This window comes from Impatiens glandulifera, chromosome 2, assembly GCF_907164915.1.
Source record: "Impatiens glandulifera chromosome 2, dImpGla2.1, whole genome shotgun sequence".
Classification (NCBI taxonomy): Eukaryota; Viridiplantae; Streptophyta; class Magnoliopsida; order Ericales; family Balsaminaceae; genus Impatiens; species Impatiens glandulifera.
Window position 1 is genome coordinate 57283143 of NC_061863.1, and position 24700 is coordinate 57307842.

Sequence of the window (24700 nt, forward strand, 5' to 3'; positions counted from 1 at the left end):
CAACGAGCCTAAGTCCTTTCGAACTTGTGTTGGGAGTACAGTCGAATGTTCCACACTACGTTGCCCTACAGCGGAGTGGGGGAGACTGCCCCGCATCTTACAGATTCGCAAAGCTGAAACAAGAATATTTGGACATAGCCAAAGAAAGTTTGGCCAAGGCCCAAAGGAGAATGAAGAAGTATGTCGACGTAGGACAGAGGGATGTTGAATTTCAAGTTGGGGATCAAGTGTTGCTAAAATTGACACCCCAGATTTGGAAAAAAATAAGTGCCAAAGACAGACAGCGAGGATTGATTCCTCGGTATGATGGCCCATTCAAAGTAGTGAAGCGAGTGGGAAAGGTTGTTTATCGGTTGGATCTGCCAGACCGATTGAAGATTCATCCGACTATCCATGTAAGTTATCTCAAGAAGTTCCAGGAAGACATGTTAGATGGATCCCGGGTGCAAGCAAGGCGTGCTCCACCCGTGGTCCGATTCGAATCTAGCAAAAAGATTGCAAAAGTCCTTGACCACCGAATTCTGGGGCAAAGTAAGAAAAACAGAAGGACCGAGTTTTTGGTCTAGTGGGAAGGGGAAAGCAAAGAAGACGCTGCTTGGATACGAAGTACAAACTTGTGGCAGGTTGAGGAGGAATTACAAAAATACATGGCGGAAAAGGGATCAGTCAGGCCCCAACGAGGACGTTGAGTTTCTCTAGTGGGGGTGGTGTGTTACAACCATAAGTGGAAGGATTCGATCTTGGCAGGATTGCGAAATGCCAAGACAAAGAAGGTGCCTAAGTCTGGTCGCGTGCGTGCGACCTAGGCACAAAAGGGTGGCAACAGCTAGTGCATTGAGAAGATGCGCAGGAAGAACTAGAGTTGACTTGTGACGATTTTGAGTAGACCCGAAAAAGTCGGCATTATGGATAGTTGTGGCGAAAATGTTGGGAGCAGTTGGGATGGATGGAAAACGTGGGTCTAGTGGACGGTTACAGCCCACTACCCACGCCCAGAAGACTCAGCAGAAAGCAGGACCGAGTAAGGAACGTGATACTAAAGTAGTGGGGCGGTTGAGACCCACTATTGGCGGTTAGACCCACGATCTACAATAACTGCCAACCGGTTTTACCCACTCTGCGAAGTAGGCCGTTTTCCTTAAGCATGTTGTAAATCCGAGGGCTATAAATACATCTTGAGTTGCACAAGGATGTTTAGTATGTTTTGGTAGACAAATACCTACAGCTAGTGAGAGTCCTTTTTGTGTGCAGCCAAGAGTGTTTATAGCCTCTTTATAAATCTGTTTGTGAGTGAATAAGAATTATAAAGTTGGGCGTGGCCCGTACCTTGTGTCTCTTTTACTTTTTGTTTGTTATATTGCTTATTGATGTTTTGCTGATTGTTTTGGTGTGCGAAATAAGTCTCATAAGGGGTGAAAAAGATAAGAAAAATCTGCTGCGAATTAATCCCTTGTGACACAAACCATGACTATATATTAATTTGGACCAAGTAAAAATTAATAAATTTGTATGTAACTCTCTCACAATATATTTGGACGACAAAATTATCACTTTAAAGTTCTTTCTTTGATTTTATTATTACTGCAATACACAAAAACTGTAAACTGCATAACTCAATAAGAATGACACAAGCTCATGCATAATTTTAGCTTATATATGCGTTTTAGACAATCGTAGGCGGTTTAGACAATCGTAGCTCATGTAATGATCAATTGTAGAGAGGCTGTCATCTTGGTTTTGGTTTGGATCATTTGAAAAACAAAAACCCAAACTCATGCATTGATAACTTAAGGGGGACGTGTATTCTGAAAAGATCCCAGTACCCTATATAATAATTAATATCATTAATTTATTTTATTTTGTTGTTTTCATTTTTACTATTATTATTACTTATTAGGGCTATTATTATTATATTATTATATTATCATTATTTTTATTATTATTTTATATACCTATCATTAATTATTAACCAATTTTTTTCTTTGCTTTTATTACTACTGCAATACACAAAAACACATTCCATTAATTATTTATACACTTTTTATTTATTTATTTCAATATCATATATATATATATATATATATATATATATATATATATATATATATACATTTTATTATTATTTATTATTATCATTACTATCTATAATTATAATTATTATTATCCTTTCTTTTTACATATCTTTATTTTATTTTATTATTATTAATAATAATAATATCATACTTCTTCTTCTTATTTTATTTTTTCCATTTTAGAAAGTTAACACATTAAGTATTCCAAATATGAATTGAACTTATTACTTCTAATCTTGTAGGTAAGACTTGTTACCTAATATAATATAATTTTATAATTCTAAATGCATCAAGTACAAAGTACGGACATTATTAAAAGATTCCTCGTAGCTTATTATATATAAAAAATAATGTCTCCCATGAAGATGGTAGAGTCCATTATTGTCTCAAAAATGATGCCTTCTTTAAGGGTCCATTAATTAATACAATACTAAATTACTAATGATACAGATATACTAATTTGACTTTCTTCTTTTTAATGTAAACAATACAATACTTGTCATATTAATTCAATATTTTATAATCAACTACTTGAAAATATTGCATCATCATCAGACATCAACACGCCTAAATAAAACATATTTATCTTGAAATCACCCCCGAATTGCAATTCTTTTTATTAATATTGAGGTGTCCCGTATTTCTTTTTCTTTCTTTCGATCACATTTAATCAAGAATTCAGTGAATAAAAATCAAGGGAATAACTTTAAAGTGATGATAATTTTATCGTCTAAATATATTGTTGTATAATTTTATTTTTACTTAGTCCAAATTAATATATTGTCATCATGACATCATAGGTTGAGTATGCCCGGATTATTTGAACTTGAACTCTGCTCCCAAACTGAATTCACCCAAAAAAAAAAAATTATTCATTTTTTAAACTTTATTTACTATATATAAATTTAAGGCAAAGGTCAAAATGGTAAATAAAGTTAAATAATCTGATAATTGTTTTAACAAATAATATCAAACATGATTTATTTATTTTTTCAAATAATACAAAATCAAACAAACTCTTATATATAGATAGTTGCATTAATAGCTGTAAAATTTAATTGAAATTCTCAACTCTATATGATAGGAAGAAGATTTCAATAAAACCGAATGGGGGTAACTATGAGTTAAGCTCTTATAATATGATAATGGATTATAATTGAAAAGGAGTAGTGATTATATATAATTAATTTATAATTAATTAGGCCCTTTGGGATATAGTATAAGGCCAAATATTAATGGAATCATTAATTAGTTATTCTAATATATAAATGAATCTTAACTACTACTTGTACCCATTTGAATCTTTCGTTAGAATATAATGTCAACGCTGGCCTATATATAAATGTGGATGCTTATTACCTTAATTTCTCAAAAATATTAATCGATTCGATCGACCTCTCTTCACCATGACTAGTAATGAAATTAATATTGTTGAAGGATCCGGCAACACCAAAAAGTTTGCCCTTCCGGTCGACGACGAGCACAGGGCCGAGGCTTTCAGGGTGAGAAATAAATTAATAATTATATGATTAATTAATAACATCTAATTAAACATGATTTATTTTTCCTAAGTTTGTGTAAATTAATTAATTAATTAATTACAATTTAATTAGATATTCTCATTGGCGAATCCTCACATGAGGACATTCCACCTCTCGTGGATCTCTTTTTGCACTTGCTTCGTGTCTACTTTTGCGGCGGCCCCGTTGGTTCCCATTATCCGGGAGAATCTAAACCTGAAGAAAGGGGACATAGGAAATGCGGGGGTGGCGTCGGTGTCGGGAAGCATCTTCTCAAGGCTTGCGATGGGTGCGATATGCGACCTCTTGGGGCCACGTTACGGTTGTGCGTTCCTCCTCTTGTTGTCGGCCCCGACGGTGTTTTGCATGCCGCTAGTCTCGTCTGCAGGCGGGTACATCACGGTGAGGTTCATGATCGGGTTCTGTCTAGCCACGTTCGTGTCGTGCCAGTATTGGATGAGCACCATGTTTAACAGCAAGATCATCGGCCTCGTGAACGGAACGGCCGCCGGGTGGGGAAACATGGGAGGCGGGATCACGCAACTTTTGATGCCCGTCCTTTATGAGATCATCAAGAAGTGCGGCTCGACCCCTTTCATGGCATGGCGGATTGCATTCTTTATCCCCGGATGGCTTCATATTATCACGGGGATTATGGTCTTGACCCTAGGCCAGGACTTGCCCGATGGCAACTTTAGTCAAGTGCAACAAAAGGGACAAGTCACCAAAGACAAATTCACCAAGGTAATTAAAATATTTAAGAAAATCCCTTTTTTCACTAATACATTTTAATTGAATTTTCTTTGAAATTATTAATTTTAGGTGTTGTGGTACGCCGTAATAAACTACCGAACATGGATTTTTGTCCTCCTCTATGGCTACTCCATGGGGGTTGAGCTTACAATCGATAACGTCGTAGCTGAGTACTTCTACGATAGGTTTCGAAATATTCTCTTCTTTAATTTAATATTAAAGTTTAATAGTCCATATTTGTACAATCTTACCCCCAATATGTATGGTACAAACAATTAAATTAACGTGTTACATATATACATGTAGGTTTGATTTGAAGCTCCACACAGCCGGAATCATAGCTGCCTCATTTGGCATGGCGAATCTTGTGGCACGACCCTTTGGAGGATTCGCATCGGACTACATGTCCAAATTTTTCGGCATGCGAGGCCGCCTTTGGGCCCTATGGATTCTCCAAACTCTAGGGGGAGTCTTTTGTATCTTTTTGGGCAAAGCAGACTCCTTAATCGCTGCCATCGCCATGATGATCCTCTTTTCGATTGGAGCACAGGCTGCATGCGGAGCCACTTTTGGCGTGGTTCCCTTCATCTCTCGTCGTTCACTTGGCGTGATTTCTGGAATGACTGGGGCGGGAGGGAATTTTGGGTCGGGTCTAACCCAATTACTTTTCTTCACTAGCCCCAAGTACTCAACCGGCACGGGATTGGTCTACATGGGGATAATGATTGTTTGTTGCACGATGCCGTTGACTTTGGTGCACTTTCCTCAATGGGGAGGCATGTTTGTACCCCCTAGCAAGGATAGGGTCAAGGGAACCGCGGAACACTATTATGGGTCGGAATACAATGAGGAGGAGAAGTCCAAGGACATGCACCTTAGCAACATCAAGTTCGCTAGGAACAGTTGGACCGAGCGCGGTCAATGCTTTGGTGCGACTAAACCTGATACCGATCGAACATAAAATTAATATTCAAGTTATAATGTGTGAAAATTATTGTTTTTTTCAAACTAGCTAATTCATGTTTGCTAGCTGGTGATGAATATTAAAACGAATAACTACGTACAATATTGAATGATGTTCAATTGTAGTTCATTTTGTAATTTATGTTGCACTTTTTAAGGATGGTCTTCTCTTGAAGATCTTCCTTTTATCTATCTTTTTGGATGTTATTGTATTTGAAGATATCTTTAATTATTTATCTTATTTCCTGTTCTTTTCATCTTTTTATATTTTGACATTTGAGTATGAGTGTACTTGTTTATTGATTTGTTTCTATTTATAAAAAGTATATTTCTTTTCTTTACAACATCACAAAGTAATTGATTTTGCAATTGTCAACAAAATAAAATCATTTTTCTATAAAAAAAAAAAACATAAAACCATACAATCTCAATCATGCATCAAGTAGTAGTTACATACATGTTCACATATGTCACCCATGTTGGTTAGTTTGACAAGTTAACTGAAAATTACTTTAAATCATGCTTTTATATATAAAAAAAAAAAAGTAAAAAAATGATGTTCAATCATATATATATATATATATAAAAAGAATTTGGTATATTTTTTAGTCCAGCTATGTTGGGGTGGTTGAGTTCTGAATCATTGAAGATTCTGATTAGTATTTTAATTGGTTGATATTTTAATAATCAGTTTCTGTTTGAGATTATTCATGACATAGAATAAGAGAATTTAAATAGAGTATAGAGTGTATTTTAATTAGGAAAACATTTTATTGATTATAATATAAATCAAAATGGTTGGGCTTCATATTTTTTGTATTTTTGGTTAGGCTTCATATTTTTTGTTTTATGATCATATTTGATATGAGAGGATACGTACAGTTAATTTAAATGTATATATACTATTAAAAATTGACTTATTTTTTAAATTTAATATTTTTTTTCTTTTTTATCAATTAATTAATCTTTTTATCTATTTATTCTTTCTTTATTTTTATATCTTTTTAAAAAAAAAAAAAAACTAATAATTAAATATTATAATGTATAAAATAGTTTAATGTTTACTTTAATATTTTGCCTCTATTAAAAATTCTAAATTTTATAAACAAAAATTTTATTATAATTTGTTTGTGAATTTTGTTCTATTGTAATTTTATTTTTTTGAAGTTTTTTTTGTTTGTTTTATTTAATATAAAAACAAATAAAATTAATAATTTTTTAGTTTTTGATTTAGAATTTAGATTTTTTAATATAAGTAAATATTACCGTTAACATTTAACTACTTTATACATTATAATATTTAAGTATAATCTCTAACAGAAAAACAATTTTAAAATAATTTATGTTGATACATAAAGAAGGTAAAATTTTAAAAAATTAAATTAAATTAAAATTAAAATAATTAAATATTAAATACTATAGAGAAAGAAGAAATAGATAAATAGAGATAAATAGTTTAATTAATTGATAAAAAAAAAAGATAGAGAAAAAATATATCTTAAATTAAAAAATATTAAATTTTAAAAAATATTTAACGTACTGTTAACCAATTTTTAATAATAGGTACATGTTTAAATGAACTTTAACGAGTACATACAATTTAATTGGACTAATTGTGCATAAATTAAATGAGTTTTTTTCTTAAATAAATGCATATTCATACTTTCCTTAACAAATTTGAAGTTATACTCAGCATTAATCTGAATATTTTTGACTTGATCAGGCTTCTACTTATGGTATTTTTTGTTAGTGTAATTATAATCTTTCATGTTGAAATAGTTATAATTAATAATAGATGAGAAAGAAAATATGTGGATTCGCCTGGAGATTTATGCTCTTCTTGAATACTTTTGAATAAATTAATTGTATCTATGTTTTTATTGATTTTTTTCATATTATATTTTTGTGATTCATTTAAATGAAACATTTAAAAAAAGTTTAAATCGTTCAATAAATGAAAACATATTTTCTTTCGTTTTTAGGGTCAGATCTATATAAGATCATGGACTAGGCTTAAGTATCCAACTCTTTTATAAGTTTAATGGTCTTTTTGTTCTTTCTTTTTTTTTTTTTTGAGATAAATGATGTAGAGCTCGAATCATATAAGTGCTGACACACTATGTTTAATCTCTAGTATTCATTCATGACCTTTACTCAGGTCGTTCCCGAACATTCCTGAATTTTGAGGGTCCATGCGAAAAAAAAATTGTTCATATTTTTTATTTAATTTTTTTTATGTTATATTATAAAGTTTAATAATTTTATATTATATTTAATATAAATAGTTTAATTTAATTTGGTTAAATAATATTAATTATACTTTTTAAGAGAACTTAGGTTTAACCTTGATAAGGTATTTTTTTTATATAAATTCTTTTAGGACCCTAAGATTAAGGGGCCTTAGATGACTGCATTGATTGATTGCATATATACTACATTAAGGTAAAATGTTATATATATAATTCACCATACCATACCGTGCTATTTCAAAAATCAAAACAAGAGAAAGTTTTAAATTAAATAGACTGAAGTGAACTAAATATAATGACAACAACTAGAGAGGGTTTTATTAACTGATCAGATTTTGAACTTTGTTTTGTTTGGCCGGCCCCCCTACATTTACTGTAGAATTAGGTTAATAAGAACAAGTCACAGATTTTGCAACATTGCCAGCTCACACTGGTCACCCCACCCCCACATATATCTAATTTTTGTTTACTCTTTTTCACCATCTAACCACTTTGCACATGCAAAGATTTGATTCAATTAGGAAACTACTGGATTCATTTTGTTTGTAACAAGTCATTAAAAATTAAACATATTTTAATTAGCTGTTTCAAAACAACATGGTAATTAAGGATAGGATGATGGGTTTAATTGATTCAGATAGATATATAGATAGATAGTAGTTAATATGAAATTGAAGTTTGAAAATGATTACATAAATAGTGTGGCAGATATTCACGGGCCTCATCATCTCATATTCTAATGATTTTGTGACTTACAAATTATCAGAAGCTAGCTGGGTCAAAAAGGAAAACCCCCACTCACCTCTATAATGACCTGTTCCTTTGCCTGCCTGCCTGCTCCTCACGAGCCCCATTAAAGCTTAAATTTCCCTCCTCTTCCTCCTCCTCAACAGCACTTCAAATATATATATATATATATATTATAACATCTCAACTCAAAAACTCAAACTCAAAACTTTGAAATGGCAAAGAATGCTATTATTCTTTCACTACTCATCACATTAATCTTATTCACTTCTTCATTCAACCTGTCGTCCTCCATTAGAGAACTGCAGCAGCCGGCAGCAGAAACTGAAACTAAAACTAAAACGTTATGGCTGCAAACCAGAACAGAGGATTACATGAAGAAGAAGAAGAAGAAGAAGAAGAAGAAGAGCCAAGTGTTTCAAAAAGGGGAGGTGAAGAATTGTTTGCCAAAAGGGTTAATTAAGCGTTCATCTGCTCCCAGTAGATATGCTAACTATCAAGCTATGGGATCCTCATCCTCATCATGTTCCCCTTCTTCTTCTTCTTCTACTGCCCCCCCACCGCCCACCTCTATTATAATTACAACACCTTAGACCACTTTAACCAGCCTTTCTACTCATTAATATTATACTCCTCTAATTTTAGTGCATGTAATCAACATTATATTATTAATTATATCTTCATTTTCCTGGGAATACCATCCAAATACTAAACAAAGAAAACCTTTATTTTATTACTATTTTCTAATATGATGATTGATTGGGAGAAAATATAAATTTCCATATAGGTTCTCAAATATGATTACAAAACATCAAGTTATAAGATTAAAAAAAAGTTGAAAGTCATATACTGTCGTGCATCACATATTCCATGTTACCAAAAGTTTTGTGGAAGGTTTGGGTCAAAATAAAAATAGACTGAGCTTTTACAGTTTTACCTATTACATGACAGAACAATCTGAAGATAGTTACGGTTTAAATTCATGCAGAAAGACACGAAAACAAAACGAAAGGAGCCTCTTTGCTTATAACCTAACTGTAGAGATCATCATCTTCAGCCCCCGCAGTAGAGGTGGTAGCAAATGGATCAGCTCCGGAACCTGATCTAGCCTCCGTTGTTGTTGTCTCAGGGAACCTAAACTCGGTTCCAAAACCACGCGACTGCTGCAAGGTCTGAGCAAATGCCTGGTACTTCCTTATGTCTGCATCGCTCACACTCCTCCGAGCATACTTCATCGACTCCTCAAAATGAAACGCCTTTATCTCTGATACTTCGTCGTCATTGTCCTCGTCCATTGAGTCTGGATTATCTCTCTTTTTCCTCTCCTTCTCTATGTCCTGCATAAATCCCGATTATTAAGACCCAAAAGAAACTTGTTTTCTGTTCCAGACACTCTTTTCAACATTGAGTAAATCAATGAAATATTTACAGCTTGTTTAATCTTGGGCTTCTTTGCAAATAAAAAAAGGTTTATTACGATTTTTGGGTAAAATGACAAGAATGTCCTTAGTATTTAAAATCTTATAATAAATAATTAGTAAGTGAAAAGGGCTGTGAAGAAAACTTACTTTCTCAATGTTCTCTCTAATGGCATACTTGCAAGCACGCTGGCATATCTCAGTGATGTCAGCACCGCTAAAGCCTTGAGTATACTTGGCAAGAGCCCTTAACTCAACATCTTTGGAAATGGGAGATTTCCTTAAGCAGGCTTTAAAAATATTATGCCTCGAGTCCTCATCAGGCAGAGGAATGTATATTAGTTGATCGAGACGGCCCGGCCTAAGAAGTGCAGGATCAATTATATCAGGTCTGTTAGTGGCCCCGATTATGAAGACAGTCTTTTTTGCATTCATGCCATCCATTTCAGTAAGAAGTTGGTTTAGAACTCGATCAGCAGCACCGCCAGCATCCCCACCACTACTTCCCCTCTGAAAAAAGAGGAATAAGAATAATAAATGTCATTTTTTTAAACCAGTGTCTTGTTGATCGATTATTTGAATAACCAAGTGATTATTTCCAAATAACTTTGTTTGATGTAGGTTATTTGGGTACAAAGACATTAAGGGTATTAATATATAATGAAAATATATTATCTTTTTAAAGTATGTGACATTTTGATTGATTTTTTGAATGATGTGATGGATGATGACAAGGACAATGTAGATGTTCCCATTGAACAAAAGAACGCATGAAAGATGGAACAGAAAGTTAAACGGAATGAAAACCTGAGTAGCGATTGAATCGAGTTCATCAAAGAACAGAACACAAGGTGCAGATTGTCTGGCCTTGTCGAAAATTTCTCGAACATTGGCCTCACTCTCACCAAACCACATAGTAAGAAGCTCAGGTCCTTTAACACTGATGAAATTGGCCTGGCACTCATTTGCAATGGCCTTGGCCAATAAAGTTTTCCCACACCCGGGAGGACCATAGAATAGGACACCCTTTGATGGCGACATGCCGAATTTTTCAAACTTCTCTGGATGCTCCACTGGATATTGAACAGTCTGCATAAGAGAAAGGAGGCACATTGAACAAATGAACAATTTAATGAAAGTAACATGATTTTGAATCCCAGTAATAAGAACACCTCTTGAAGCTCCCTCTTAACGTTCTCGAGCCCTCCAATGTCCTCCCAGGAGACATTGGGCACTTCAACAACCTGTTATTTAACAAAACAAAATATTATTTATAAAAAAAAAATTAGACTGCATCCACCGCCATGACAGGAAAAGATGAATAATAATAAGAAGAATGTACATGCATTCACTTACAGTTTCACGCAAAGCAGATGGATTGCTGATTCCAAGAGCAGTCTGAAAGTGATCGTTTGTCACTGCCATAGAATTCAGAATCTCAGCATCTATTGTTTCATCATCTAGGTCAATAACATCCATCTTCTCTCTGATACATTGAAGTGCAGCTTCAGTACAAAGAGCAGCAAGATCAGCACCAACATAACCATGAGTATCTTTACCAATCCTCTCAAGATCAACCTGCCCAATAGACAGTTAACTGTATCAGCTTAGTTATACCATTTTGGCCTCATTCCTGATCAAGATTCAAAATAAAAGAATTTACCTCATCAGAAAGCTTCATGTTTTTGGTGTGAATTCGAAGAACTTCCAAACGCCCAACTTCATCTGGAACACCAATATCTATTTCCCTATCAAACCTACCAAACCTTCTCAATGCAGGATCAATACTGTTTGGCCTGTTTGTGGCCCCCATTACAATAACATGGGCCCGCGACTTCAAACCATCCATGAGAGTCAACAATTGTGAAACAATCCTTCTCTCAACTTCACCGTGAGTCTTTTCTCTTTTGGGGGCAATCGAATCAATCTCATCAATGAAAATGATTGATGGTGCATTTTTCTCAGCTTCCTCAAACGCCTTCCTCAAGTTGCTTTCACTCTCTCCAGCCAATTTGGACATAATTTCTGGTCCATTGATTAAAAAGAAGAATGCACCCGTCTCGTTTGCAACAGCCCTAGCTATTAAAGTCTTTCCAGAGCCAGGCGGTCCAAAAAGTAGTATCCCTTTTGGAGGTTTCACACCTATGGATTTGAAGAGTTGTGGATGCCTTAAAGGCAATTCCACTAATTCACGGATTTGAGCCATCTGCTTCCTAACACCACCAACATCATCATAACCCACCTCATCCAATCTGTCCTCATCCTCCCTCCTAATAGGCTCCCCCTCGCAAAAGATTTCTGTGTCAGGAGCAACCACACAGTATTCTCCAGGATCAGTCTCGATAACTTTGAACTCCACACTCCTCATGCCTCCTCTAACAAGGAAATGGTCACCTTTCCTTACTGGACGGTATGCCTCCACAAAATATGCTGCAGAGACATGAAGATGTTTTTCATAATTCTTTCAAATGGGAAAATTCAGAAATAGTGCAGGAACTTTCTTTACTGATAATGACGGTAGACTTACGTTTTAGGTATACATCAAACAAATCACCAGTTAGGCCTTCAATGGTATCATCTATTGGTAGTATGTGGACACGCGTCCCATACTTAACATCTGGACACTGGTGAACAGAAACAATATCACCAAGACGAACTTTTAGATTTGATCTCACAACTTTGTTCATCCGAATCTTTGGTTCCTCGCAAGTCTCATCAGCAAGGGCAATACAAACGGTATCCTTTCTTTTCTTCCCCTGTTGTACATATATGAATGTCATAATTGTACAAGTAAGTATTTCTTCTCCAGGAAAAGAAAGGCAGTATGATTCATGTGTACATTACATTGGGAAAAAGAAACCATCTATAGAAGAACAGATTAAAATACAGAAAATTATCTCCCCTCATAACTCTGAACAGTACTCTTAGAATAATAAGTTTCCATTACTTATTGATAGAAAGTAGAAACATTACAAAGGAAAACTTTCAACTTTATAATTACATGTATTAAACAGATCAATTTCAAGGAAAATAAGGGACTCTTAGACAGGATTTATTGCAGGTATTCATGAGTGCTGAAGTTACAAGTTAGCATTCAATCGATCTGAATATAGTCTACAACTAAGACTACTAGTTGCAACTCTTGCAAGTTAACCAATAGAATCCAAGTAACCTGAACACAAAGGAGATAAACATGTCATTGCAACTAAAGTTGAAACCACTAGATACAATAGCCATGCTCTCAAGTATTTCAAAGCAATTATCATCTTCTTCTTCTTCCCCAACTTAGAAGAAAGAATTCCAAGAGAAAAAATATTATGTAAATCACTTACTACCTCTCACAACTACTACAAAATCAAATGAAATTAATGAGTACATCCGAAGGCAGTCAAGAAATTGATTGTATTCAATTAAGTAGTCGAGTTTCCTAGTTTTCTTAATTTTTCTCTATCTGCATCGCTTAGATGTTCAAAGGTTTCAGTTTCTACAACTATATTTATACAAAGGCTAACGAAAAACAGATATAAGAATCAAAAAGTGAGCAGAAGTAAGCCTAATCTTCGTAATCTTAGAAAAAGAATAGAAACCCATGTCCAAAAGATTAGATTGGAAGCGGCCAATAAGGAAGACGTAAGTGAAACAGGCAATTAGACCTTGATAAGGATCGTGTCCCCGCGGAAAAGCTGCAGCTTCTCCATGGTATTAGGGTGCATGGCAACCACTGAGTTATCATCATTAACGGCTTCGTCGACTACAAGACGATTTGGCGACTTCTTCCTGTCCAAAATCGCGGTTGAGAAATCCTTCTTCGACCCTTTCCTGCAAAATTCAGATGGATTAGTATAGAAATAAACCCAATACAGAATCAAGAAATTGGGAGTAGAACTAGTGTTGGAAAGTAAATTGAGTAGATTTGGCCCGATCAGTGGATAAAGGTACTCACGAATCGGAGGATTCAGCTTGGTTACTCATCCTGTGAAGCGGTAGAAGAAGGCGATCTTGTTTTGTTAAGACGGGAAAGATCTAGAGAGAGAGAGAGAGTGGTAAGTAGACAAAAGAAGACAATTGATAAGCTCGAGACAAGCTATAGGATTAGGATCCTCTACACCGACTCTTGTAATAATCTTCTGTTCCGCTTTATATATATCACGCCACCTCCTTAAATCATCTCACCCGTTCATTCCTTTCTAATTTTAATATTATTTCAATATTTAAAACAAATAAAATAATATTAATTGTTAATAAGGAAAATATTAATTTTTTTTATAGAATTGAAGTATCCTCTTTCCCTTGTATTTCTTAAAATACCAATATTTCTTTCACTAATTAATTTATTAATTACAAATCTTTCCCATTAAATTTATTAATTATTTTATTTTATAAATATATAATTAAAATTAATAATACATATATTAAATAAAATATATTATAAAAATATTAAAATAAAATATATTACATAAATATTAAAATAACACTTTTTTTAATTAATTTTATAAATATAATATATATAATTCAAATTAAACATTATAAATTAAATTATTCAAATAAATATTATACACTAAAATAAAATACATTACATAAACCTCTAATATTATATATTAAAATAAAATAAATTATATAAATATTAAAATAAAATATATTATATAAATATTAAAATAACACATATATTTTATTTTTATTTTTATTTAATTTTATAAATATAATATATATAATTAAAATTAAACATTTTAAATTAAATAATTCAAATAAATATTATAAACTAAAATATAATATATTATATAAATATTAAAATAATACATATATTACATAAAAATAAAAATAACACATGTATTGTATATAAAAATATATAATATTATAAATATTTTAAGATTTATGTAATTTATTTTATTTTAAAGTTATTTTAAATTAATACTTTTATAAATATTATATGGTTTATGTTATGTATTTTATTTTAATTTATAATATTTATTTAAATTATTTAATTTAATATCTTTAGTTTTAATTATATATATTATATTTATAAAATTAAATAAAAATAAAATATATGTCTTATTTTAATATTTATATAATATATGTATTATTTTAATATTTGTAAAATATATTTTAATATATAATATTAAAGATTCATGAAATGTATTTTATTTTAGTTTATAATATTTATTTGAATAATTTAATCTATAATGTTTAATTTGAATTATATATATTATATTTATAAAGTTAAGTAAAATAAAATATATATATATATATTATTTTAATATTTATATAATATATTTTATTTTAATATTTAAATATTATATTTTATTTAATATATGTATTATTAATTTTAATTATATATATTTATATTTATAAAATAAAGTAATTAGTGAATTTATTGTGAAAGATAAATAATTAATAATTTAGAGGGAAAAATATAGGTATCTTACACATGTATATAAATGAAAATTTAGATATAATAGAAAAAATTATTTAAAAGGTGGATTGACAAGCTAATGGTCTATAAACAATGGTTTTGAGTATAAAAAAACAAAAGAATGCTTAGGGCATTTGTAGCAGAATCCTTAAAATGTGTTCTATCTCTATTATGAAGATAAATAATATAAAAGTTGTAAAAAAAATGCTTTATCAAATTCCCTATCCTTATAATTTTTTAGGGATGATGAACAGTGAATCTTTATATTTAGGGATTACTATAATATCCCTAAATAATAAAATAATATATTTTCTCTTTCATGAATATTTAAATATATATGAGTAAGTAATTAAGTGGTTGAGGTGGTTGAAAAGTTGGTCGTTTTAATGAATATTTAAATGATATATGGATAAGGATAAGGAAGCTGATGTAGAATAATTTATATTTTGATTCTCTAAAATAGGGATATTATTGTTTTATATTATTTTTAGGGATACAAAATAAGGAAGATGGTACAAATGCCCTTAGAGCATGGCTATTCATGACCAAAAAATGGGTCATGATATTGATGTTGGTTGTCATTGATTGTGTGGGTTTATCATAAAGAATTGGTTTGGTCATATTCAATGACCAAAACCATAATCAGTTCATTGCTTCTTGTTTTTTTTTTCAAATTTTGACCAAAATAACAACCAAATTCATCTAATAAAATGCTACATTTGTTAGTTTCTGATTGGTTGCCCGGATTTTTTTATCTCTTATCTTTAAAATTCGATTTTAGCATTATTTATAATTTTAAAAAATAAATAAAATATACCAAAATTCATAATTTTTCGAGATCTATAAATAGAGACCACTCTTGCTATATTTCGGAGCACAAAAAAATCACAATTTTCTCCATTTCTTACTAATTATTCTCCTTTATTTACAATTATCCATAATTAATACTAAATTATTATGGATAACTACAACAATAATCCAAACACTTCCGCTGATTTTGATCCCGAATATGAAAGTTTTCGACAGTTCAAGCGTAATAATTCAACCGGACGGCAAAATATGATGTCGTCGGGAGATAATTACGGCATATCTCAGAATTCACCCCAAAACTTCTATCAAAACTCCCAACAAAATTTTGATACCTACCACAAAATTATCAGAATTCTGAAGACATGTGGCAATTATATAGAGCGACTGATATGTGAAATATGGTTGTTAGTGTTGTTCTCTTAATTATGGTCGTCTGTTTTAATTTCTACTATATTTAGTTTGTAATTTTCGCTATGTTAACCATGTATTTCAATTTCGTGTTTATTATCATTTAATAATTAATTATTATTTTTAAAAATTAAAAAACATTATTATGTATAAAAATTAAAAATTATTATCATATTTAAAATTTATTTATTATTTTTTTAAATTTAAAAATAAAAATAATATTTTTTAATTAATGATCAAAAAAATTTTGGTCATGAATAAGCAACATGACCAAAATCTTGGTCATAAAACTCTTTTCATGATCATGACTATGATCATGACCAAAAAAATTGGTTATTGATAGGGATGCTCTTACGTGATTTTCCTCAAATGTTGTGTTTACAAATAGGATAGCGAAAAAAACGGGTTTAGAACTGAGAAAAAAGGAAGACAGAGTTTTTTTATTTTTTTTTAAAGGTCCTATATATTAATTGTACTCATTGCATTAGTAGTATTATTGATGATGTTTCAAAGTTATAATAACATATGAGATTGGGACAACCTTCATTCTTTGATATGAAACATATTCCTTTTTCATGAATCTGTTTCAAAGTAGTATATTTTCGTTTGTGATCTCAAATTGTGTGGTTGTTAAGTTGGAAATTAAGGTTGATGTGCAAATTTCTTTGAGATTTTGTCAAAAAGATCAAGAATCAAGGGAATTGGGAATTCTATGAAAGTATGGTACCCATGTTAGCTTAGCTGCAGTGTTTTGGTGGTCATTTTTGTTATGTGGAAGAGTTTCAGGGCCAATTCAAGATTTTCCTGTTTGGTAAATCCATCTCTTGTTTTATCCCTTCTGTTTTGTCTTTATATGTCTATTTTTTCTCTCTTCCCATTGTCATATTTTATTGTTGTGATTAAAAACGTTCTTATCTATTTTTTTAATTATTTTCTTTTTAGATAGGGATTGGAAGTTATGAATAATATATATTGTTAGTTTGGTCAATCAAAGATTAGGTCCTTGGTCCACTTACTCTATTTTTTTTATAGCTAAGTTAAGCTTATTCCTATCTTACTTAGAGTTAATTAGTTGAATTAGTCTTTATATATTTAATCTCACAATTTAATTAGCTGCTGAATTCCCTGATTGTTTGCTAATAAAGTTCTATATTTTATTATTATTATTGAATTCCATACTTACCTAATTTACTTTATTCAAGTTTATTCCTTAGTTCAGAGCTAGCTATTTGCATTATTATTGCTGCTTTTTTAGTTTATTCGTCAAGATCATTGAGTTTGTTTTAATATTTAAACTATATTATATCAGCTTATTCCTGCAATAAAATATACCAAATTATGTCTCAACTTAAAGGAACAATACTATGCGTACGTGATCTGGACCTCTAGTTAATATAATAGTTCATGAATTCGATTGTCAAGGTTTTGTATTATTGGTTTTAACATACATATTTTTATCTACAGATTGATTGAAGTATTTAAGAATTTATCAAGGTTAACTATTTTTCTAAATTTATCTAAGCTAGGTCTTATGATTTTCATTTTTGCAAGTAAGACAATATTTTTCTTGCCTAATCCTATCTAGAAAAAAAAAACGCAGAAAAAGATAAAGAAAAAATAATGCGTTTAAATTATTTGTAAAACAAAATATATGTGACAGTGCATGGTTAAATTTATCATACTTGTTTATGCATCACTAAAACTATTACCGACGCTTTTTAGCGTCGGCATGTCTTTTTATATATTCGTTGCCAGAAGTGTACTTTTCATTTTTGAGATCTTGCTTCTTGAAATGTGCCTTTTTATGGTTATAATTCTGGATGGAAAGAAATATGATAATGATTAAGGGAAAAGAAATAATGGAAATAAGAGTTTATAAGATATATCATCCAATTTTTACTTAACTTGGATAATTTCGTGTATGAAGTATTTTTCAATGTCATACAAATTTGTCGTATCCCCGTATTCGTATCTTATTCGATACGATACTCGTATCCGTACAACATAGTTAGATAGATATACATTTTTAATTCAGTTCTAAATAATAACGGAATAAGTTGAACTGTTGTGCTGATAAATTTTTCATATAAAAATTTAAAAAAAATATTCTTATTTGATAACTTTTTCTAATGTTGTTTAGATTTTTAAAATTAAAAAAAATCTGGGTTGCCTATAGACAACGATAATTAATTAATTATAATACCATTCAATTAGGCCTTGTTCTCTTTGAGTTATTTTAAAAAATCCAAACAAAATTAATTTTTCAATCAACAATCACATCACTCATTTCATTAACTAAAATACTAAAATACCCTTTATTTTAAATTATTATTTTTTATTTTATTTATATATATCAATATCCTTTAAGTCATTTTATTAAAAATAATTATTATTTTTTCAAAATAATCACCGATCATTATTATTTTCTTTCTCTAAATTTTTTAAAAAACCTCAATCCGAACCTGCCCTTATTGTTGTGATGATTCTCATTAATGACTGCCTTTATTATTGAAAAACTCAGCAAGCATCAAAGAAAATTACATTTGTTTTTGGTCTGATAAATACAAATTTTGTTGGACAGTTTATTTACTTAATAAGAAAATCCTCCAAACCACTTGGGTAAGTAGATTAGATAAATACAATTTATTTTACACAATTAAAATAGAACATCTTAATACTTTCGATAACATATCAATCAAAAGAGTAACAGACTTGCTTGAACGTAGCGAGGTTGTCTTCAAATAAAGGAATGAAAGCGTCAATGCTAGCGTCTCCAATGAAGGAGGGAACGAGGAACATCATCCCTTCGGTCGGAAAGAAAGTTGGCATGAACATGTAAGGGCTGCCTGTCCCAAAGTCTAGGTCATAGAATGGGAACCTTAGCCAGCTGTCCACCTCCAAGTTTGGGCTCAATATGGACTTGTCCATCTGAGCAGTCGTCACAAGCCCTTCTTCTTCCGCCTTGTAGCTAGCGAAATCAATGAACGACCTGAAATAGTTATTATTCACTTTTGTAACCGCGTCTTGTATTAACTTTGCCGCAAATGGCAATGGCTGGTGCAATAGTTCCTTGACCTTGGTATTAGGGAAGGCCCATAGCACCAAATTACCAAAATATTCATTAGGAACCCTAGGGCCGGTTAGCCTCCCACGCCCGTTAACCGAGATTCGAATACCGGTGGTTTCGAATCCGCTGAGGCAACGGGCTTTCGTTACTGATCGCCAGAGATGAGCGAGTAGGCTCACGAAAGTGGTGTAGGGTTTCGCTGAGGAGGAGGTTTTGAGTTTGAGTTTGTTGAGAAACTCTTTAGTGAAATGGACCTTATGCACAACAATATTATTATTACTTATAATAATATCATTCTCAATGGGTGCACTTACTTTCTTGGCAACTTTGCTAGAAAACTCAACCTCTCTATGATCAAACTCAAAAATGGGAGGTTCTCTTGGAGAGAAGATAGTTCGGTCATGAAATGGGATTGGAGAGATATCAATCCCTTGACTAGCCTGACCCCACGCCACTAAAAAGTTGCTGGTTGATTGGCCATCCGCAACATGGTGATGGGCCGTGAAGCCAACCACTAATGAGCCACATGTGAACCTGGTGACTTGAACTTGAACCAAAGCCTCGGGATCTTTAAGGCTAGGGTGGAGGTTAAGAATGGATGCGGATGGTTTCAATGACATGACCTGGTCGAGGCTATTATCAACGGTAGCCTCGACAAAGGTCACGCCTTCGTCGTTGAGGAAAATAACTTTCTCCCCGTTTTCATTCTTACCTAGCCTTCCCGCCCATTCTCTATAGACCGCCAGGGCTTTTTGAAGGCCGAGTTCTAGCGTGGCTGTAGTGGGGCTGGGCTTGCGGTAGGCGTAGATGACGGCAATGTGACAATCATACGTGACCTTATCGAACACACTCAAGGGAATTATGTGTTTGGTTGAAGGTGGTTTTCCTTCGTAGGTTGGCTTGATGATTCTTGTGCTCTCTCTTCTCACCTTCATGGTTATTGGATATGTTTTTTTTAGCACACCTTATGTTGGTTTTAGCTTTATCCTCCCTCACATAGGATGTATATTTATATATAAAAATATAAACTTAAAACCTGCACTGAGTTGATCTACAAGTTTGGATAGAGATTAGTTGTTTATAAGTCCACGTTCATTTTTCATTAAATATATTATAATATTATTTATTTAATTATTCAATTCTCTCGATTAATTATTTTATTATTATTTTTATCTCATAATCATAAAAAAAATTAAAAAATTTATTTATAAAAACTTTATCTATATCCTTGAAATAATTATTCAATTCTCTCTATAATTAATTATCTTTTTATTATTTTTTATGTTTTCTATCCTAATATATATATATATATAATATTATTTTTTATATTTTATCTCTCAATATTTATCCTTTTTCGATATAATGACGTATTATTCTCCAATAATTCTTTCTCCTAAATTCTCTCAACATTCAAAGTAATTCGTTCTCTCTTAAAATAATAATTATTCTTTTTTAAATAATTATTCATGTATCTCTTCTAATTAATTTTTTATTATTTTTATTTTCTCTCTCTTACAATATATATAATAATATATTACTTTTTATTTTTTATCTCTCATTATATATATATATATATATATATATATATATATATATATATATATATATATATATATATATATATATATATATATATATAAACTTTTATTTTTCTTTAATATATTTTATCACTTAATAATAATAAAATATTAATTATTATTATTAATTTTATAAGTCAAATATATTTATAAAAAATTTATCTATACTCTTTAAAAATTATCTCTCTCCTAATATTAATATATATATATATATATAATAATATATTACTTTTTTTATATTTTATCTCTCTTTATTTATATAAATATATAAAAACTTTTATTTTTCATTGGATTGGATAAGAAGAGATGAGTCACAAGATGAAGATTGATTGATGGTTGATTTGTCGAGGATGAGAGATGAGATTCAATCAGGTGGTTTGATCGACTAAGATTGATAGGTGGTTTGTTGAGGGGATAAAAAAGGCATATAAAAACGTGTGAGTCACAAGATAAGGATTGTTGGTTGGTTTGAGTAGGGGATAAGAGGTGTGTGAGGTCATGAGATTCGATTGAGATTTAGTGTGGGTAGTTAGCCTTATGAGATGAGATTCGATTGAGATTTAGTGGGTGGTGCCAAAGTGAGGGTAAATATAAAAGGTCTTTAACAAATTAATTAATGGTTAAAATATATGAAATAGATGTTGATTGATCGAAAATATGAATTAGATGTTGATTAGGAGATGAATTCGATCGGTGGTTTGTCGGACGAGGGATAAAGAGAAATATAAAAAATGTAAGTCACAAGAGATCGACTAAGATTGGTAGGTGGTTTGCCGATGAGATAAAAGAGGCATGTAAAATCGTGTGAGTCACAAGATGAGGATTATTGGTTTGTTTGACGAGGGATAGGTGGGTAAAAGTGTGCGAGGTAATGAGATGAGATTCGATTGAGATTTAGTTGGTTGTTTATCGTGGTGAGGATAAATATAAAAGGTCTTTAACAAATTAGATATTATTGATTAAAAATATATGAATGAGATTGATTACCGAGTATATGAATTAGATGTTGATTGACCGAGGTTGTCGATTGAGATTGGTTGTTGATTTATTAAAGTGGGGGGGGTAAGAAGTCATATGAAAAAGTGTGAATCGCAAGAGATCTCGATAAGATTTGTGAGTGGTTTGTCGAGTGATAAAATGTGTGTGAAAATGTGTGATGTCACGAGATGAAATGTCGATTGAGATTTGATAGTTGGTTTGTCGAAGTGAGAATAAATATAATAGTGTAAAGCATGTCCAACATTACTTTAGATAAGAGAAAAATGTATGACACTTTAAGTAAAATTTCCGGTGTATCGTACATATACATGTATATATAAACGATATAATTGACTTAATTTTTATTAAGAAGAAATCTAAAGTTCTTTTAATTATTTTCAAATTAATTGATTAATTTTTATTTTTATTTAGATATTTGATGAATTTTAAAATATAGGTTAACATTAAATTTTTGGTTTGAATTTAATTTTTAAAAATGAAATCTAATTTTAAATTAATTAAATTTGAATAATATTAAATTTTTCTAAAATATTTATAAATTTTTAATATTTTGTTTATATTATTACTTGTGCATTTGCACGAGATTATAATTATAATCTATCTATATATAATGATGCTTAATTTTTAAAGTGTCCGGATTGTCGGGTCGAGAGTTGTGGGTGTATATATATGTGAGAATAAATTGAACTTACAACCTAACAAAATAAGTAGAAATCTTTAACCAACTAGGCTAATAACACTTTATATTATAAATTCAACACCAAATTTGATAAACGCGAGATATTTTAACAATATAAGTTCAACTTTTTAACTAACTAATTTATATATATATATATATAATATGCTTAATTTTTAAAGTGTCCGGATTGCCGGGTCGAGAGCTGTGATTAATTTGGATATATATGTGAGAGTAAATGGATACTTGGGTCGGATTGTGGGTTGACCTGCTCATAAATTTAAAACGGTTAAAAATAAAATTAAAAATGTTATTGACGGAAGGGCCATTGGTGACCTTTCTAAAAGTTGAAGGGACAATTTGTTTCAAAAAATAATTTGAGAGCTCAGTGATCAAAGTAATTAAAGGGCCGACTAGATAATTTGCCCTAATTATAATTAGAGGTCACCTAAAAATAGGAGAGTGGAAATAATGAAAAAAAATATAGTTCACAGTAGTAGGAAGAAGGTATGATTCATGAGTATCCATAAATCAAATCAATATCTCCAGAAATCAAAATCATTAATCAAACACTTTATTTTATTCTCTCCCATTCCCGATTTCAAAATCATATATCAAGCATCATGGTCCATATAATTATGGACTTACTTTTTTTTTATAATTTTTTGGGTAGAAAAAACAGTATCAATCAAGAGAGTAACAGACTTGCTTGAACGTAGCGACGTTGTCTTCAAATAAAGGAATGAAAGCGTCAATGCTAGCGTCTCCAATGAAGGAGGGAACGAGGAACATCATCCCTTCGGTCGGAAAGAAAGTTGGCATGAACATGTAAGGGCTGCCTGTCCCAAAGTCTAGGTCATAGAATGGGAACCTTAGCCAGCTGTCCACCTCCAAGTTTGGGCTCAATATGGACTTGTCCATCTGAGCAGTCGTCACAAGCCCTTCTTCTTCCGCCTTGTAGCTAGCGAAATCAATGAACGACCTGAAATAGTTATTATTCACTTTTGTAACCGCGTCTTGTATTAACTTAGCCGCAAACGGCAATGGCTGGTGCAATAGTTCCTTCACCTTGGTACTAGGAAAGGCCCATAGCACCAAGTTACCAAAATATTCATTAGGAACCCTAGGGCCGATTAGCCTCCCACGCCCGTTAACCGAGATTCGAATACCGGTGGTTTTGAATCCGCTGAGGGAACGGGCTTTCGTTACTGATCGCCAGAGATGAGCGAGCAGGCTCACGAAAGTGGTGTAGGGTTTCACTGAGGAGGAGGAGGTTTTGAGTTTGAGTTTGTTAAGAAACTCTTTAGTGAAATGGACCTTATGCACAACAATATTATTATTACTTATAATAATATCATTCTCAATGGGTGCACTTTCTTTTTTGGTAACTTTGCTAACAAACTCAACCTCTCTATGATCAAACTCAAAAATGGGAGTTTGTCTTGGAGAGATCATGGTTCGATCATGCAATGGGATCGGGGAGACGTCAAGCCCTTGACAAGCCTTACCCCACGCCACTAAAAAGTTGCTGGTGGAATGGCCATCCGCAATAACATGATGGGTGGTTATGCCAACCGCTAACGATCCACACGTGAATCTAGTGACTTGAACCTGCAGCAATGACTCTGGATATTTCAAACTAGGGTGGAGGTTAAGTATGGATGCAGATGGATTCAATGGCATGACCTGGTCGAGGCTATTATCAACTTTAGCCTCGACAAACAACACGCCTTGATCATTGAGGAGAATAACTTTTTCCCCGTTAATTTCATTCTTGATTAACCTTCCTGACCACTCCCTATACACCGCAAGAACTTTTTGAAGACCGAGTTCTAACGCGGTGGTGGTGGGGGTCGGCTTACGGTAAGCGTAAATGATGGCAATGTGAGAATCATACGTGACCTTGTCGAATACACTTAAGGGAATTGTGCCTTTGGTTGAAGGTGGTTTTCCTTCATAGGTTGGTTTGATGATTTTTGTGCTCTCTCTTTTCACCTTCATGGTTTTTGGATATGTTTTTTTAGCTAGCTT

General features: G+C 31.8%; 4 protein-coding genes across 4 annotated transcripts; 1 reads left to right on the top strand and 3 right to left on the bottom strand.

Annotated features, from left to right (window-relative positions):
- The first annotated feature begins 924 nt into the window (after positions 1 to 924).
- LOC124925029 (high-affinity nitrate transporter 2.1-like) lies at positions 925 to 5306 on the top strand. Its single transcript, XM_047465005.1, has 5 exons — positions 925 to 1072; positions 3510 to 3574; positions 3686 to 4336; positions 4415 to 4530; positions 4652 to 5306. Exons 1-5 carry the CDS (start codon positions 925 to 927, stop codon positions 5304 to 5306), a joined length of 1635 nt encoding a protein of 544 aa, XP_047320961.1.
- A 3796-nt stretch (positions 5307 to 9102) lies between these two features.
- Positions 9103 to 13820, bottom strand: LOC124926369 (cell division cycle protein 48 homolog). The gene is made up of 9 exons (XM_047466578.1): positions 13666 to 13820; positions 13376 to 13541; positions 12250 to 12478; positions 11386 to 12152; positions 11079 to 11300; positions 10895 to 10966; positions 10530 to 10811; positions 9873 to 10232; positions 9103 to 9641 (listed from the first exon to the last, which is right to left on the bottom strand). The coding sequence occupies exons 1-9, from the start codon at positions 13692 to 13694 to the stop codon at positions 9336 to 9338; spliced, it is 2433 nt and encodes an 810-aa protein (XP_047322534.1). The 5' UTR covers positions 13695 to 13820; the 3' UTR covers positions 9103 to 9335.
- Positions 13821 to 19041: 5221 nt separating this feature from the next.
- On the bottom strand, positions 19042 to 20370 carry LOC124927474 (agmatine coumaroyltransferase-2-like). Its single transcript, XM_047467890.1, has one exon. The coding sequence runs from the start codon at positions 20350 to 20352 to the stop codon at positions 19042 to 19044; it is 1311 nt and encodes a 436-aa protein (XP_047323846.1). The 5' UTR covers positions 20353 to 20370.
- A 2934-nt stretch (positions 20371 to 23304) lies between these two features.
- Positions 23305 to 24700, bottom strand: LOC124927923 (agmatine coumaroyltransferase-2-like). The gene has a single exon (XM_047468431.1). It carries the CDS (start codon positions 24668 to 24670, stop codon positions 23354 to 23356), a length of 1317 nt encoding a protein of 438 aa, XP_047324387.1. The 5' UTR covers positions 24671 to 24700; the 3' UTR covers positions 23305 to 23353.

Excerpts from the sequence above, each read along its gene's own strand:
- LOC124927923 (XM_047468431.1), bottom strand. The coding sequence starts at position 24,670 with ATGAAGGTGAAAAGAGAGAGCACAAAAATCATCAAACCAACCTATGAA.
- LOC124925029 (XM_047465005.1), top strand. The coding sequence starts at position 925 with ATGTTGGGAGCAGTTGGGATGGATGGAAAACGTGGGTCTAGTGGACGG. Across the intron at positions 3,575-3,685 it reads ACAGGGCCGAGGCTTTCAGG|ATATTCTCATTGGCGAATCC; the intron begins GTGAGAAATAAA and ends CAATTTAATTAG. Across the intron at positions 4,531-4,651 it reads GCTGAGTACTTCTACGATAG|GTTTGATTTGAAGCTCCACA; the intron begins GTTTCGAAATAT and ends ATATACATGTAG.
- LOC124926369 (XM_047466578.1), bottom strand. The coding sequence starts at position 13,694 with ATGAGTAACCAAGCTGAATCCTCCGATTC. Across the intron at positions 12,479-13,375 it reads GGGACACGATCCTTATCAAG|GGGAAGAAAAGAAAGGATAC; the intron begins GTCTAATTGCCT and ends TATGTACAACAG. Across the intron at positions 9,642-9,872 it reads TTAGAGAGAACATTGAGAAA|GACATAGAGAAGGAGAGGAA; the intron begins GTAAGTTTTCTT and ends GGATTTATGCAG.
- LOC124927474 (XM_047467890.1), bottom strand. The coding sequence starts at position 20,352 with ATGAAGGTGAGAAGAGAGAGCACAAGAATCATCAAGCCAACCTACGAA.